Here is a 17,744-nt window from a genome sequence, read left to right as displayed (position 1 = left end):
AACAAAAGTTTTCTCTAGTTTCCAGGTACCTTTGTGTACTTCATGTACTTTATGCCTGACATTTTGCGAAAGATAGCATTTATCCACATGTTTATTCTAATCTTTTTATCTTGTTTGCTAGCTCCCTCTGCTTTCTATCCATGTCTACAAGTTTTCAATGGCACTTACACTCTGACCACACTTCTCTATCCCTCTTCTCATCTCAGAATTTGAGGAATTACACCCTGGCTCACCCTGTATTGAGCAACTTTCCTCCCTGGCCTGTGAACTCTTAGAGTCAATGCCCAAAGGGGAATTGTTATCCTCCTTTATTTTCTAAATAACCAGTCATTTCTATTGTATTCTGTCTCTCTCAACTCATTGACTCAAGCCTGCTCCTACTCTTTAAATATGTATTGAATCTTTCCAGACAACAGAATCTAAGACATCTATTAGATTGCATGAAGCTGCTTCAGCTATGGAAACACAGAAAATAACAACTCAAAGAAGCAGAATGTTTCTACTATGACTTTTCAGAGAGTCCATATCTTGCAAGAGACTGAGGAATATAGCTCTTTTACTTATGTGCTCTTCAACCAAATGACTATTTACACTTGTGCCATGCTATGTAAATGTCCATTTACACTAGTGTCACACAGTAAGTGCAGCAGAGTCATGATTCAGGACCTCAGTCCTACTTTCTACAGTGAGTTTCCCCATCCATCGTGTTCCATGTTGTGTCCTTTTACTCAGCACATGGTGTCTGGTGACTTTCTTTTGCTTGAATGAAGACATAACAAGGACATTGGTGAGATTACTTCTTCTTTGGGAGGGTTGTTTTTTTATTTTTCTATTGGATATTTTTATTTATTTCAGATGTTATCCCCTTACCCCATTCCTCCCCCAGCCCAGGAACCCCCTACCCCATCCCCCCTCCTCCTGCTTCTATGAGGATGTGCCTCCACCCACTCACCCACTCCCACCTCCCCATCCTTGAATTCCCACACAGTGGGTATCCAGCCTTCATGGGACCAAGGATCTCTTCTTCCACCTATGCCTAACAAGGCCAACATCCCTTACATATACAGCTGGACCCATGGGTTCCTCCCTATGTGCTGCCAGGCTGGTGGTTTAGACCTTGGGAGCTCTGGTTGGTTGGTATTATTGCTCTCCCCATGAGGCCACAAACCCTTTCAGCTCCTTCTGTCTTCTCTCTAACTCCTCCATTGGGAACCCCATGATCAGTTCAATGGTTAGCTGTGAGCATCAGTGAGATTACTTCTAACACAGTTCTTCCTAAACACAAGAATTCTGTCTGTGACAAAATTCTTCATCTTATAGTGATAAATATTTGAAAACCTTTAAACATATATGCTATTAGCTTTTTTCTTATATCCTCTGGGAGAAGTATAGTGATATCATAATTGCATCAGTAATTGTCAAATATCACCTCTAAACTCTCTGTCTTCTAACATGAGAAAATGAGATAGACATACTTCTGAATAAGATCTAGGTCAAAAAGGATTGATTGGAGAAAGCCTGGGAAGAAAACAGCCAGCAAGCAAAGAGCCATGTAAGTACAGATACTTGTAAATCTCAGCCTCATTAATCAGGTTAGGTGTAACTATGGGTTTTGAAAATTGATGCTTTCTTACATAGCAAAAATAAAATGTATTATTGTTTGTGTGTGTGAGAGAGAGACAGAGAGAGACAGAGAGAGAGAGACAGAGAGACAGACAGAGAGACAGAGAGACAGTGACAGAGACAGAGACAAAACATAGAAAGACAGAGAGAGTGCATGTGTGTGCCATAGAAAGGCCAGAGACTAACATCAAGGATAGACGTGGCCAACAAGCCTCAGGGATCCTCTTGTCTGCCTCCTTAGTGATAGATAGGATTGTTTGCATGTGTTGGGATACCTAGCTTTTTGCATAGGATCTGGGATCCAAACTCAAGTACTTACACTTGTATGGCTATCTCTTCAGCCTGATACATCATTGTCTTCTCAGAATCATTTATCTAATACTGATCCACTATTATTTCTTAAATGTTTCTTGTGAAATGCATTGTTGAACAGCATTGTTATAGTTCTTTGGTACAAAAATACACTGTAGTGGATTATTTATGTATGTTTATAGCCATAAACACTCTTCTTTGCACTTACAAGTGTTTTGAACTTCTAAATGTATGACTCTGGTGGATAAGTGAGGGAATGATTCACTCTTAGATTGCTTCTGATTCTTTCACTTCAAAGCTTGCTCCTTGGGTGAGATGATCACATCTGAGAGAAGATGTGAAAGTTAATTGCTGCTAAGTTAATTCTTTCTCTATCCCAAACACGATTTTTGTTTGCTCAGCTACATGTAATCATGTGTTTACTTCACAGAATAGAGTTGAGTATTATTTACTATTAAGCTTGAGATTTTTATTTGTTAATTCATTTCAATAGCATATACACAATGAGCTAAGAATATGTGGTTAAATTTTGAGATATAAGCATTATATCTCAAATAACAATAGGAAATCCAGTCATTACTGAAAGAATAAGTTTCAAGGTCATTAACTCAAACTTTCTTTATCTAAAACAGTGTTTTGGTTTTGTTTTGTCTATTATATTTTGTCTGCAGAAAAGTATTCAATGACATCCTTATCATTGTATCAACGCAATATCCTTAGACGAGATTACATTGTTGCAAAGGAACTGTAGTCATGATGAGAATGAGACTAAATACACAAAGCAATAAGCTGAGATTACAAGGCATATTCAGGAATGAAACTTTTTGCTAGTAAAGTTTAAAAAGTTTAAAAATAAAACCTCAAACACTTTCTGAAGACAAAGGAAAATAGAGATAATGATGTTGCTAAGATATGAAAATCTTTGCTCAGTTGTTTCAGAGTTTTCTTTGGCTTATTACTGTCTCATAATCAGAAATTATGCCATTTGAACTTGACAAGAGTTTTGCATGTTAATCATGCGTATAAAATTAACTGTATAACATGGAGTAATTGCTTAGTTTACATGTACAGTTTAATGTATTCATTATGTGCTTGTTATGCTAATTTCACAAAAGTACACTAATCCAATGTGAGAAAATTTGATTTCTAATTTTTCTAATAATAGCTACATAAAATAAATTAATTGAATGATTGATCACATTTATTTGACATAATTTGGATGAAATGGATATCTATATGTTACTGTTTTTAAGTGATACATTGATGAAATCAGTAAAATATATAATATATCATCTTGGCATGAATATAGCTCTAAGTAGCTTTATATTTTATTTTAAGATTTATTTATTTATTGAACAAATACATTTTTCCAAAGACAATTACTTCTTTTTTCATTTTTGAATTTTAAAAACAATAGTAGATTTTTCTGGGTAAAATCATTTTTTTAATGTGTCCAATGTTCAATTTTCAGCTGTTTCTCAAAGATGTTCTTTTCTGTTACTTTTAAAACACACTTGTTTTTTTGAGGAACTGGAATATTTTGACCTACATAGTTAAGTTGTAAGACACTATCCAAAAGGAATGTTAAAATTATAGTTCTGATAGACTACAGCAGGAAAACCAAAAATGGTTCTCTTGAAGTTGTGATCTCATTAAAACACTGAATGATTACCTCATCAGGAACTTGTCAGCCTTTATTGGTAATAGTTCTCCAGAAATGACTAGTGCGCCTCTCTCTCCTCTCTCTCTCTCTCTCTCTCTCTCTCTCTCTCTCTCTCTCTCTCTCTCTCTCTCTCTCATGTGTGTACTATATCATGCCGTATATTTTAATATTCACCGTGTTTATATACTGCTGTTTGTCAATATCCTCTTTCCTAGAATCTGAGGTGGTTTATTTTGATGGACAAAGTTCTCTGCTCTACAAATTTGATAACAGAGTCATAAGACCAATAAGAGAGGTTATTTCTTTGAAATTTAAAGCCATGCAGAACAGCGGGATTATATTTCATAAAAAAGGACAACATGGGACTCACATTGTTTTGGAGTTAATCAAAGGAAAGCTTGTCATTTATCTTAGTTCAGGTAAGAGTACTTGTAATTAAATAATATATTTATATGGAAATACATCTGTTGATACTTGATCTTTTCAGCTAAGTAAAAGAACCGTACAATTTATCATTCAAGCCCAAATGCCTTTGAGAGTTAAAGGAAATACTGCTATAATTATACTGGAATGATGAATCCAAAGTCAAAACATCACAGAGAAGTGCAAATGCAAGTTTAATAGAGCTGCTAATAGCTGCATATAGCATATATGTACCTCCAATGTAAGATACATGTAAACCCTTAGATAGTCTTGATTATGAAGTTTCAGCAAAGAAAAATGTGAGTGCCATAAATAATAAAATAATAAATAAATCATCAGGTTAAAGAGATGGCTCGGTTGTTAAAGAATGTTTGCTGCTTTTTCAGATGTTCTAAGTTTGGTTTACAACATCCATTTCAGACAGCTCACAACTGCCTATAATTCCAGGAGATCCAACTTCCCCTTCTGGCCTCCAAGGGCATTCACACATATACATACCCCCCCACACAGATGCAAACACATGCCATAATTAAAGTTAAACAAATCTCAATGCATGTAAGGATTTTATGTTCAAGAGGAAGAGAAAGTCAGATGATCTTTACTTAGGATGGAAAGATGGATATAAATTATAGTGCTGATTTTTCAAAAGGAAGTGTGATTTTCAAAGAACTAACTCAGTGTTTTGTTTTTCCTTTTTAAGGCAATGGAACCCTGCCCCCTGTTAATTCTATCATGAACTTCACCCTAGGCAGCCTTCTGGATGACCGGCACTGGCACTCTGTGCTCATTGAGCTCCAAAATGTGCATGTGAACTTCACCCTGGACAAATACATGCATCATGTCCATGTGAACAAGGAATCTAGCTACTTGGATCTTAATTTTGAGGTTGTTAGACATTGTGTAATTTAGCTGAAATTATAATCTGGAAATATGCATCATAAACTGAAATACCGCTTTGTAGTAATTCAGAGAGACAAATGCTTACACATAAACAATATCTTAGCTTTTAAAAGGGTTTAACTTTTGTGCAATTTTCTCCAGTATATATCTAAATCACACTGCTAAATAACATAAATCCTTCCAGTTCTTCACAAGACAATCTTGAAAGGGTCATAACATACCAGGAAAACTATGATATCTACTAGGTGCAAATGGTTTTGCCGTGTAACATTTTCAGAAGACCCAGTCCTGTAGAATATGAACTTTGATTACCCTCACTTACTTGTCATGGCAAGAGAGTATTCAGTGCAATGACCATATTTTATGGACCTCGGGACAAATCTTACATTTTAAAAATTATTGATTAAAGCTAGATGAGGTGATACAATCTGTAATCCAAAGCCTTGGGAAAGACAGGCTTGCATATCTCTGCAAATTCAAAGCCAGCCCAATCTACACAGTGAACTCCTAAGAAACTGACCATTAAGTTCACCAAGCCCCAATTATTTCCTAGGTGGAAAAAGGTCACTTCCTTTAAGTTTTACATGCAAATGTAATCAGAATTTAGGCTGTCAAAACACATCATAATACCAGGATACTTCATGTGAAACAAGCAAACAAGAAAATCTATGATGAGATAAATAGATTCATAAGGGCAACATCTGTTCATCAAAAATGGTTAAAAAGATCATCACAAAATCACTAAATGATGTGATTTATTTCCTGTTTTTCTTTCTAAGATCAGCTTTGGAGAAATTCTGATTCCTGGAGGGCATTTCCTGACATTCCCACGTAAAAATTTTCATGGATGTTTAGAAAATATTTATCATAATGGAGTCAATATTATTAAATTAGCCAAGAATCACGAACCACAAATCCTAATTAAGGTAAGAGATTATAAAAGGGAAAGAGAGAAAAGGAATTACTACCAACTTTTGCACTTAAGATTTGTTCTTAGCTGGGGAGATTGCTCAATGGATAAAGTCTGCTGTGCAAGCATGAGAATTAGAGTTCAGATTCCTAGCACCCAGACAGAAGTTGAGTGTGGTGGTTTATGCCTATAACTCTAGCATGGGAGTATGGAGACAAGCCGATTCAGAGGCTCACTGCCAAGGAGGCTAGTTAAAATGACTATATCCAGGTTCAGTCACAGACCTTGGCTCAAAAAGTAAGGTAGAAACGTGACTGAGAAAGAAATTCTAACACTGGCCTCTGGCATCCACATGCACTCCTGATGAATGTACCCATATATACATGTACGAGAGAGAGAGAGAGAGAGAGAGAGAGAGAGAGAGAGAGAGAGAGAGAGAGAGAGAGAGAGAGAGTGTTATAGTTAGAAGTTCTATTGCCTGTAATGAAACACCATGACCAAAAGGTTTATTTGGCTTGCACTTCAGTATCACTGTTCATCATCATCAAAGAAGTCAGGAAAGGAACCTGGAGGCAGAAGCTGATGTAGAGGCCATGAGTGGGTGTTGAGTATTGGCTTGCTGTGGCTTGCTCAGCCTGATTTATTATAGAATCTAGGACTACCAGCCCAAGGGTGGCCCCACACACAATGCTTCTGGCTCTTCCACATCAATCACTAATTAAGAAAATGCCCTACATAGTTGTCTGCAGCCCAATCTTATGGAGGCATTTCCTCAGCTGAGACTCCCTTCTCTCAGATGACTCTAGCTTGTGCCGAGTTGACATAAAAGGAGCCCATATAGGGAGACTGATTCTTTTCAGAGCTGTGTCTAATATAATACTTTTTTAAAAAAAAAATCAACTCATATTTTTAAAAGCTGCCATGTAATATAACAATTTTATCATGTGTAGAAATTAGAAAGTGGAGCTGGAAGGATTTCTCAGTGGTTAATATCACATACTGCTCTTGCAAAAGACCCAAGCTTTGTCCCCAGCACCCATGTTGGATGGCTTAGAGCCAGCCACCTGTAATTTCAACACCAAAGAATTAATGCCTCTTGCATACACAGGCATCTCCTCTTGTGTGTACATCCATACATATAGACATAAATATATACACATAACTAAATAAAGTGAATCTTTAAACAGGGAATAAGAGAGAAAAATAATTGGAGAATATTTGCTTCATAAAACTCAATTTTTCATTTTAATATGAATTTAAATATCATATTTTTGCATGTAGATCAGAATTCACATGTCTTCTGAGTTTGGGGAATTTTATTCTCAGGAGCCCAATTATTTTGCAATGAAAATCCCTGATGGCTCATTCCCTAATCTACTGGAAATGCTTCCACATACTGAGTTAACAAACTTCTCTACATGTTTTAAATTTTAAAAATATCTGAGTTTCAAATTATAGGTAAAGCTCTTGCTAAATGCTTTATTTCCTGTTACATGCTACTATACATTGGTATATGGGTTATAGTACCAAACCCTGAAGATATCTCTGGATGTAGGTTAATAGGCCATAAGATAAATATATCATTTAGGAGAGTATATGATCAGAGTTAGAACAACCATGGAGTCCATAAAATTTCCAGTGCACATGGGGAAAATAAATAAAAAGATAAGCCTGAAACATACTATGAATACCACCAGTAATGTACTGAGATAACCCAAATGACAAACACCATTAAGATGCATGAAAGGTTATACATTAGGGAAAATTGAGTGAATAACAAAACAAGGAAGAATGATAAGGCTCCACACACATTAGATACATGGGAAAATATTAAAAGTAACCCATGGGCCAGCAAGATGGCTCAGCTGATAGACACTTGTTACACAAGCATGAGTTTGATCCTGCAACCCGTATGGTAAGAGTGAGCTAACTCCTTCAGGTTGTGTACACACACACATACACACACACACCTGAATAGTAAAGTAGATAAAAATTTAAAAGTAAATAAAGAGTCTGGTAGATGTCTCAGTTAGTAACAGTGTTTGCCAGAGATTCATGAGAACCCAAGTTTGATTGATACAAGTGTAAAAAGCTGGGCACAATACTGCTTATCTGTAACCCCTGAGTTGGGAAGGTAGGGGCTTAATGACCAGACCAGCCTAGCTAACTTAGTGAGTTTTTGGTTCAGTTAAAGAACCATGTCTTTAAAAACTTCAGTGGAGAACAATTAAGAAAGTGTCAACCTCTGGCCTCTATATACACAACAACACTATAAACTTGAGAGGTGACAGATAGATAGATAGATAGATAGATAGATAGATAGATAGATAGATAGATAGATAGAAAGGGGAAGAGAAAAATGGATCTCTTGTCTACCCTAAGTTCCTATCCTGGAAAAACTGAAATAGAAAGTGTTTCCTGAATGAAGGGAGAAAGAAGACAATGAATTAATGGTGTTAGCTTCCCTGGAAATACTCTTCTCAGAAACTACCCACAATGAAACATTTGGCCAATGGAAATCCATGTCAAGATGCCTCATGCAACACTTGGTGAACCTAAATCCATCTTTTATTTTCCAATCCTTGGTGGAAAGAAGAATCCCTCCTATACCCTAACATCTCTATTCTATCCTAAAGTATTTTTACCAAAGGAAATGGGCTGAAAAAAGAAACAGGGATAAACACCATCACTATAAAAATGTTCTATTATTCTGAATTATTGATGGATAAATTGATAGTGTTATTGATTATAGACAATCAGGAGAACTATAATTACCTTAATGTTTCATCAGTCCTTAATATCACTGAGAAAATAATGATTTACTAAATACATTGTGAGGTATGAATTTTGCATGAAAACAGACAAAAAGAGAATTCTTTCCAAGTTGCGCAAGAGACTATAAATGTTAGATATAAGAATTCTAGTCTGAGGATTATCCAATTTCATGTATTCATTATGAAAATAGAAAGACAGTTGCTTCAATATTTAAAAGGAAAACATTTCACAATTTGGCAAAATTAGTTACTAGAATTGATTTATTCAATGAGTTATCATTCATCCAATGATGTTTGTTATAGCAGACAGCTACCCAGCTGAATAATGAGACTAACATACCGCAGTTTTATGCCCACCACAACTAAGATCCAGTGAATGAGAACAAGACCCAGGGTTCTATGAAGTCAAAGTAAAATAAGTGGGCAGATCCTGGATTTGACAGAATAAAATTTATTGGGAGACATGTTGACAGAAACATGGTTATGGGTTAGAGTGAGACTCAAGTTAAACTTGAGTCAGAAAGAGAGGATCATATACTGGTTAGAACAGAGTGATCTTATCCCTGTTAGGATATACCTTATTAATCTTAATGTAGTATCAAGAAACAGGCACATTCTGAACATCAATGTACAGCTCTGTACACAGTTGTATGTACTACTGTAAAAGCTTTGTGTATATATAGCTTGCTGAGAGTTTTTCAGGGTTACTCTGGACACTTCATAACTGTTACATCTCAAGATGTCTGCAATCATTTCAAACTCAATTCATCAGTCAAGATACCTGCAACTAATTAAAAAATTAAAAACTAAGAGTCAAATAATTAAATTCATATCATGGAAAAAGTGCCTCTTTTAATCTTTTCACATTTAATTCATAATAGCAAATGTTCTCTTACAATAACTTTTTCATAACAGAATTTTAAAGTATATTATGTTTACTTTCTTTGTGAGTGTGTGAGCGTGTATGTGTGTGTGTGTGTGTGTGTGTGTACAACTTGGAAGAATTGATTCTCTACCCCATGTCCCAGAGATTGAACACAGGTAACTGTGCTTGTTGATAAATGCCTTTAACCACTGAGCCATCTCACCATCCCACAGCATGATTGAAAAACAAAAACTAAAAATGAATTTTATTATAGTTATGCATATGAACAATTATAATAATTATAATGTACACTAGGCAATATTTTAAAATGAAAAATCATCTAATATTAGTCACTGAAGTACATTAAGACAAAAATTTTTATATATAATTCTATCTTTAAAAGGATTTTAAGTTTTGGATCTTGCCTTTATCTTGAAGATTCAGAAAGTTAATGAAACCTTGTCCTAAATATACCTCTGGAGATTAGGATTTAATTGATCTGGTCCAGGATTTTAACTTTCTGCTGGTGACTCTCAACAGTTCAGCAGGATTGAACCACTATCCTAACCTGAGCGTATCTATCTCATATTAGAAGAGCCTTTTCTCTAAAGTCTTATTTAGTCTACTGGTAGAAACGATCCAGAGATGACCCCACTTAGAATCAGAACTGCTGAAGATTTTTATTCCAGAACTGAAATTCACAGAATAAGTGAATACCAAAGTAGTATCCTTTTTTTCCACCTAAAATTAAAACCAAAAGAAAATATACACGAAAAACAGAAATGTAGTCCATGCTAGTTAGATATTCGCAAGATGCTAAAAAGCTACTGTGATAGAATCAGCATGTGGTTGGATAAGAATAGAAGAAAGCAGAGATCCCAGAAATATCCCAGTCTATGTGTAAATCATCAGAAAGTTTCCAAACACTAAAAAAATAAATAAATAAATAAATAAAAGTAACAGAAATTTCCAGTAAGTGTTGCTATTAGTAGCAGGACTAATAAAGCAGTGGATCTGGACTAATAAAGCAGTGGATCTGGTATAGAACAGATTCTGGGAAATACAATTTAAAGAACAAATGTTAATTAAAAGGATAGTCTAAGAGTAAGATGTCTTGTTCCTTGTTACAGCCTCAAGCCTAGCAGAGAGACTGGGAAAAAAGTAAACAACAGAACAAACTCTTGCTGAATTAGCACACATTGAATGCCTTCACAATCCTGAAAACTAGAACACTAAGACTTTCATGCCCCCACCCCCACCCAAATAAGCTAGGATAGAAGAATCTGTGAACATCTTTGCCAACTCTGTCTTTAATTAGACAGAATCACTACTACAAGGCTCTTCACCTATGCCTTTGTTTTATTTATAGGGAAATGTGTCCTTCACATGCCCACAACCACAGATAGTTCCATTGACTTTCCTGAGTTCTGGGAGTTACCTGACTTTGCCAGGCAGTTTAAGGGAAGATAAAATGTCCCTCGCTTTTGAGCTTCGAACGTGGAACAAGGAAGGACGTGTGTTTTTTAGCCAACTGGGGCATGGTTCAGGAAGTTTGGTCTTATTTCTTAAGAGTGGAAAACTCATACTGAGCCTCTCTGAGCCAAGTCAACCCTTGAAGAACATCTCAACAGGTAATTTGTATCCCTAAACCTCACAAACAGCCAAGAGAACTTAGAGTCATTCTGTAGGATCAGTAAAGGATGGAATAGATATTTCTTTTTGAATTCATGGGTTTGACCTCTCCTCTTTAGACTACTCAAGACTATTTATATGTGTGATATGCAGCCAATAGTAATCTTTTGACCCAAAATGTTCAGATAAAAAAATTTAAAAAATGCATGTTTCTCAGATAAAATCCCAATATATCTAAAGATATATGTAATATCCTTAGGCTCTGTTTTCTGACTAATCCAACCTCCATCCAGAAGAAATACAGAGGAACTTCATAAGTTAGGCAAAAAATAGTGATGCTCACTTTTCTTATTGCTTCTTAACTTCTAAACTACTTAGCAAAGTATTTTTGTTTTGATGGGGAGGTATTCTATAACATAGTAGATGATGGGTAACCATCACTTTGTCCTGAAAGGTGCCAATAAAGTCCAAGAAGCTTTGTTCTTTTACTGATTATGTTTGATTCATTTCCCCAGTCAGCCTCTGTGTTATCAGAGTTCTCTAGTGGAACATAACCAATATATGTATGTATTATACTAAGAAATTTATTGGAATGGCTGAAATGATAGAAGGCTAGATGATCCAAACATGCCTTAGGTACCCTAGAGAAGCAGAAATCAGGTAGCTCTTCTAAGAAACCAAAAGTGTCCACAACCCCTGTCATGAGGACACAGAAGTTTCCTGGAGGGTTGTTGATACTGAGTCCATGTTGAAAGGTGAAAGAATCAGTAGCCTGATGTGGAAGGGTGAGGGCAGCAAGAAACAGAACCACTTGTTCAGCAAGAATGGAACTCAAACGTATGGACTAGCTTCCTCGTTTTTCATCTTTTTCTGTTCACTTTCAGCTCACTAATCGTGTCACCCACATTCACAGAGTCTCCCACCAGTATCTTACATGTCAGGCCTCTCCAGAAATGATCCCAAAGATGTAACAAGAGGTTCACATCACCCTTCATGGGCATCTCTCAAATTGGTCTAGTTAAGAACTGTTGTAGGTTTTTTTCTTGTTGTATTTTTGATGACATGTAGGGCTGAGCAAATATTTTTCTGCAGTTCTGGTTTACACAGTAACTATAATTAAAACTAATAAAATATTTTAAATCAACTAATACTTTGCTTTAGTTCATAGCTTTGTAAGGGTGATTTTTGCCTCAATGCAAAATGCTGTAGTTCTTGGCAAAAGATCGTATGAAAACAAGTTTAAAATAGTATTTATGCTATAAACCATGTCTTAATTAACTTAATAATTTCTAATTTGAATGTTTATGGATTCTACTGAATCTGATTTTCTTTAGTATAATTATAAGAGTGGACTGGAGAAATGGCTCTTGTGATTTCTTCAGAGCAGTGGAGTTTGCTTCTCAACACTCATGAAAAAGGGTTTACAATTGCCTGTGACTCCAGCTCCTGGCCTCTACAACCCACACACAGGGAGCACACACACACACACACACACACACACACAGACAATCTTAAAACATAAATGAAAGAATAAATAGATATTTTAAAGTAAATAAGTCAAACCTATCATTGTAATGTGTTCACTCAGACTTGAACATACATTATTATTTAATACATGAATAGACATTATTAATTATTGACTAAATAAGCAAGATGTCACAATCAGTTAAAGGAGAACTCAAGGTATCATGCATATTGAAAGATAAGTAATGCAAAAATGATTTTATGGACAGATATAAATCAGTTCTAAAAACAATTGTATCTTATACGCCTAATAGCTTTCATTTGTATGGACAAAAAAAATAAAATTTGCTTAGCTGTCAGTTTCCTATAATTGACAGCTATGGAACAGCTTGCATGGTAAAAGTCACAATGCTTGCCTGAATGCCACCTTCATCATGGGCAGCTCAGTGATCTTTTTCTCTCATAAAAAACCTGTCACAATTGTCCTTGACTCAGTTTAAAAATTCATTCCTCTAACTCTTTAAAATAATTTCTTTTTGATAGATTAAGCAAAACCAATAAATTTTCCATTTGAGGTCTAAACTAAATTGCATTTTGAATTCCACTGGTAAGGACTTTTGACATATACATCATATACATACACACACACACACATATATGTAATACTTAATTATAAGATGAGGCTCCAAGCATATGATCAGCATTTACTGCAGGGGAGTCTTTAGAGGAAGTAATGTTTTCTTCGTGTGCTGTCATAATAAATGTAGTCATTTCATTAGAGAAAATGGTTAATTTGTTTTCCTCAGTAATCTATCTGCACATAAATCATGTTCTTCTCTGACTTATTCAGTGACTTGAATAAGTGTTTACACTTTTCAAAATGTAGCTGTCTGTAACTAGTTCTTTTTCTAGGTGCCGTACTGAACGACGGGCTGTGGCACTCAGTTTCCTTGTTTGCTCAGGGCAGCTACCTAAGCCTCGAGGTAGATGGAGACTCCTCTGCTCAGACTCTGTCTGTGTGGATTCATTCAGGCAACACTTACTATTTTGGAGGTAAGGGAAGGCAACTCAACCACATTGACAAATAGTGGGTCCAAATGATCTTCATTGCCTCTCAACTGTTATCATATATACTTAAATCAATTAAACTAAGAAACAAATGATTTCTTTCCTCAAATAAACATATTTGAGTTTTTTTTAAGAACACAAAACATTGTATTTTTCCAAACAAGATGAAAAAACTACTATTCCAATACTTCTTAATTCCACTTACTATTTAAGGAAACTACATTGTAGCTCACGTGGAATTTCTCAACATCAAATGCTATAATATAATCCACACAGCAGATAATGCTACACCTCTAAAAGCTAGATGGTAAAACAAATCATATTGTATTGGGGGTTGGTCTGGTACTCCAATGTATTCAAATGCTAAATTTTGTACCCCAAGATCAGGTTGCTCCAAGATGAGCAAATTCTCACATATGCCAGCCTTTGTTGTGTAAACTTTGCTCACCAATTTAAAACTATTGGTTAAATAAAACTGGCAACAGCCAATTATTGGGGAGAATAGAGGGCATAAGGGTTTAAGTTAACAGTTTGGTGGGGGGGGATGTTACAGGTAGGGAGAAGAGAGAAAGAGTGAAAGAAGAAGACATGGGAACAGGAAGTCTCCATTAGATATGATGGACCAGGAGCATGTCCCCTGAGGACAGGCTGGTGGAGCAGAAATAACCCAGGAAGACACCAACAGCAAGTACTTGGGTCATGCAGCTGGGAAGTAGACAGTCTAGCGAATTAGAAAAATAGATTTAGGGATAATCCCCCAGTAATTGTGCAAAAGTTTAATAAACAAATCATAGTCTGAGTCTTAATCATTTGTAAGCAAGGTGGAAAAAGGTATAATTCAATTTATTTAACAGTAAATTATCAACTTATGTGGAAAAAGGCATTGTCTTACATGGAATCTTATGATAGATACAATCATTATCACAACATAAATCTGCCTATCCATGGGCATGGAAAGTCTACTGCTGCTTTCTCTAATTTCTTTTCCAACTGTTTAAAAATTTGTTATTGTAGTCATCTTTCACATTCTTAACAAGATTTAAATTTTTTTCTGTGTATTTTTAAAGCTACTGTGAGTGAGATTTTTTTTTCCTGATTGCATTCTCAGCTAATTTATTATTGGCATATGTATAAACTCACTTGGTTTTTAAATGTTGATTTGTATCCTGTTGCTTTCCTGGATGTAATTGTCATGTCAGAGTTTTCTGTCAGGGTCTTCAGGGTCTTCGATCATATAATCTGCAAATAAGGAAAATTTTACCTCCTCCTTTCCTAGTTGTATCTCTTTTATTTCTTTCTATTATTTTATACCTTGCCCAAGACATCAAGCTCTATATTGAGTAAGAGCAGAGAGGGCACACATCCTTGTCTTGTTCCACATTTGAGAGGAAACTCTTTCAGGTTTTCCATGTTTATTGAAGTATCCAGGCCCTTGATTTTGATCAGTAGTTCTCAATCTGTGGGTTGTGAACCTTCAGGGATCAAATGTTCTTTCACGTGAATCACATACCAGATATTCTGCATTTCAGATATTTGCATTACAATTCATAACAATTACAAAGTTCCAGTCATGCAGTAGCGACAAAAAAAATAATTTTGTGGTTTGGAGTCACCACAACATGAAGAACTGTGTTAAAGGGCTGCAGCATGGGGAAGGTTGAGAGCCACTGATTTAGATAGACATCTCATGTTATCCTGCAGTTATCTTTGATGTGAAAGCCATTTTAAAATGGTCAGTTTTGTTTTACTTAATATGTACTCATATTTATCCTTTTCCTTACTTGGAAGTGTATGAATTAGAGTGCTACCATTAGTAGAATGTTGCAACATACTCAGGCCACCAGATTTCTGTATCTGGGGACAAAATGTGATAATATGACTTAATTTAAGTCACTCATACCCTTGCTTGTGTGTGTGTGTGTGTGTGTGTGTGTGTGTATGTGTATGTGTGCGTGTGTGCTCCCATGTGCGCATGCATTACTGCAGGTTGAGCCTAAGACCTGCTTTAACACTAAGTTACAGCCCCAAACTTCTTTTTTACTTTTTATTTTAAAGCAGTTCCTCATGAAGTTGTCTAAGCTGGCCTTGAACACACTGCACATCACAGGTAGAGCTTGAACTGTGATTAGGCTCCAGAGTAACTGGGATTACAGGCTTGTGAAACCAGATGCGGCCGGATGCTCATGCTTCTTATACAAGTGTTGCACTTCCAAAAACCAATATAATAAAAGGAAACTGTGTCACAAGCATTGGCATTTGTAACTCAGCTGAAAATAACATTTAGGGTATGATAAGACATTATTTTACTTACAATATCAGAAATAACCAAGTGTCTGTTTTATTCCTTTATATTCATAGAAGGTTCTATACTACCGATTTTTATTTACCACCATGTATTCTAACTATGTTGAGGCTCCTGGTATTTTTGATGTTAAAGTAAAATAATAGCCTTTGGTTAACATGTGATTAAAGAACTTAATTTTTAAAATTACTAGAGAAGCCAATGTAAGTATTTCTATTAAGTCAGAATACAAAATGTTTTAAAACAATTTCAAATGCATATATATGGTAACATATGAAACATGAGAAGATATTTAACATGCTTTTGATAAATTAGAGTACCCAGCTGCATTTTGTAGGTAGTATGATTCAAGAACCCAGCATTTCTTAAGTCAAGTATAGCCTCTGATTTAAAATATTCTAATTTTACCTCCATTTTTATTTCTTTCATGTATACAAAATGATGGTAAAATGTATTAATATCTTAACAAGATATTAAAAAGAAGTCAAACTTCATTTAGATGTGCAACAATAACAGCTATGAAAATTCTTGATTTTATTTTTTTATCTTAATTTTATTCCAGTTTTAAAACTTTTCAATTCTAGTTACTATCTTACCTTTGATCTGTACTAACTTGTGTTCTGAGATTAGCCCCTCTTCTGATGAGGGCTTTCATTGTGTCCAGTCAAGTCAAAGTTCATTTTTCAAGGATGTCAACAAGCAGAAACTTTCAGTCATCTTGGAACAAACAGTTGTCATGGTCCTTGAGTTTCTCCTGTCTTTGTGTTTGCATTCAGGTTGTCCCAACAACAGCTCTAGCTTTGGATGTGACAGTTCTTTTGGAAGCTTCCAGGGCTGCCTGAGGCTCATCTCCATTGGTGACAAAGTGGTAGATCCTATTGCAGTACAGGAGGAAGTGCTGGGGGACTTCAGTGACCTCCAGATAGACTCCTGTGGCATGGTAGACCGGTAAGAACATTGTTGGGTCTTTTTAACATGCCTCTTTTCAAAGTTTAAAGCTAGAAATAACATAGTTACATTTATAGTGAGATTAGAAAGAATTTCGCATATCTCATTGTGTTAACAGTTTTTCAAGTGACAGTACTTTATCAGAAGACACATTTCATGGGGCTATAGAGACGGCTCAGCTGTTATGTGTTCATACTGCTTACAGAGAATCTGAGTTCAGTTCCCAGCACCCTTGTCTGGCAGCACACAACCACCTTTAACTACAGCTCCAGATGCCCTTGTGTGGCATATATTCACCCAGATATATACAAATAAAATCTATTTGTAATATATTGGGCTGGAGAGATGCAGCAGTTAAGACCATCGGATGCTCTTCCATAGGACCTGAATTCAGCTCCCAGCATTCACATGGTAACTCACAATCATCTGTAACTTCAGTTCCAGTTCTGATTCTCTCCCCTGGCTTCTGAAGGCAGCATCAGGTATTCATATGGAATATAGATATAAATGCAAGCAGAATATCCATACACATAAAATATAATATTTAAAAGTTTTTTTAAGGCAATACATCCTTTTTTGAACTTTAACTCAAAATAGCCCCAGGTTCATAGTTACCAAGCCTAGTCAGTATATCTCTGCATTGGCAACTCATAATACTACGAAGCAGAAGAATTGGAGAGGCTCCTCTCTTTCAATTTCAGTACCAGACAAAACTGTCTATTCTGCAGAATAAATGTAAAGTAAATTCTCGAAAAGTCTGAGCAGCAGAAATGAATGAACATCTGTTCATAGCAACAGACTTAGTGAAGAATAAAGAAGGCATGAACAACATTTGAAGTTTTAAAAATTAGGTCTAAGGG

At 35.7% G+C, this 17,744-nt stretch overlaps 1 protein-coding gene across 2 annotated transcripts in view; it reads left to right on the top strand.

Annotated features, from left to right (window-relative positions):
- The window catches only part of LOC114632647 (contactin-associated protein-like 3), a 161,352-nt gene that overhangs the window by 82,670 nt on the left and 60,938 nt on the right, over nucleotides 1-17,744 (top strand). For both annotated transcript variants that reach the window (XM_028781239.1, XM_028781240.1), the window contains 6 exons: nucleotides 3,814-4,017; nucleotides 4,722-4,906; nucleotides 5,701-5,847; nucleotides 10,840-11,101; nucleotides 13,479-13,619; nucleotides 16,713-16,884. In XM_028781239.1, the coding sequence (XP_028637072.1) occupies nucleotides 3,814-4,017; nucleotides 4,722-4,906; nucleotides 5,701-5,847; nucleotides 10,840-11,101; nucleotides 13,479-13,619; nucleotides 16,713-16,884 (1,111 nt within the window). The remainder of the gene's footprint in view (nucleotides 1-3,813; nucleotides 4,018-4,721; nucleotides 4,907-5,700; nucleotides 5,848-10,839; nucleotides 11,102-13,478; nucleotides 13,620-16,712; nucleotides 16,885-17,744) is intronic.

Source organism: Grammomys surdaster, unplaced genomic scaffold, assembly GCF_004785775.1.
Source record: "Grammomys surdaster isolate TR1022 unplaced genomic scaffold, NIH_TR_1.0 375, whole genome shotgun sequence".
In the NCBI taxonomy this organism is placed as follows: domain Eukaryota; kingdom Metazoa; phylum Chordata; class Mammalia; order Rodentia; family Muridae; genus Grammomys; species Grammomys surdaster.
The sequence above is the reverse complement of the archived record's forward strand: the minus strand, read 5'-3'. Positions and strand labels throughout refer to the sequence as shown.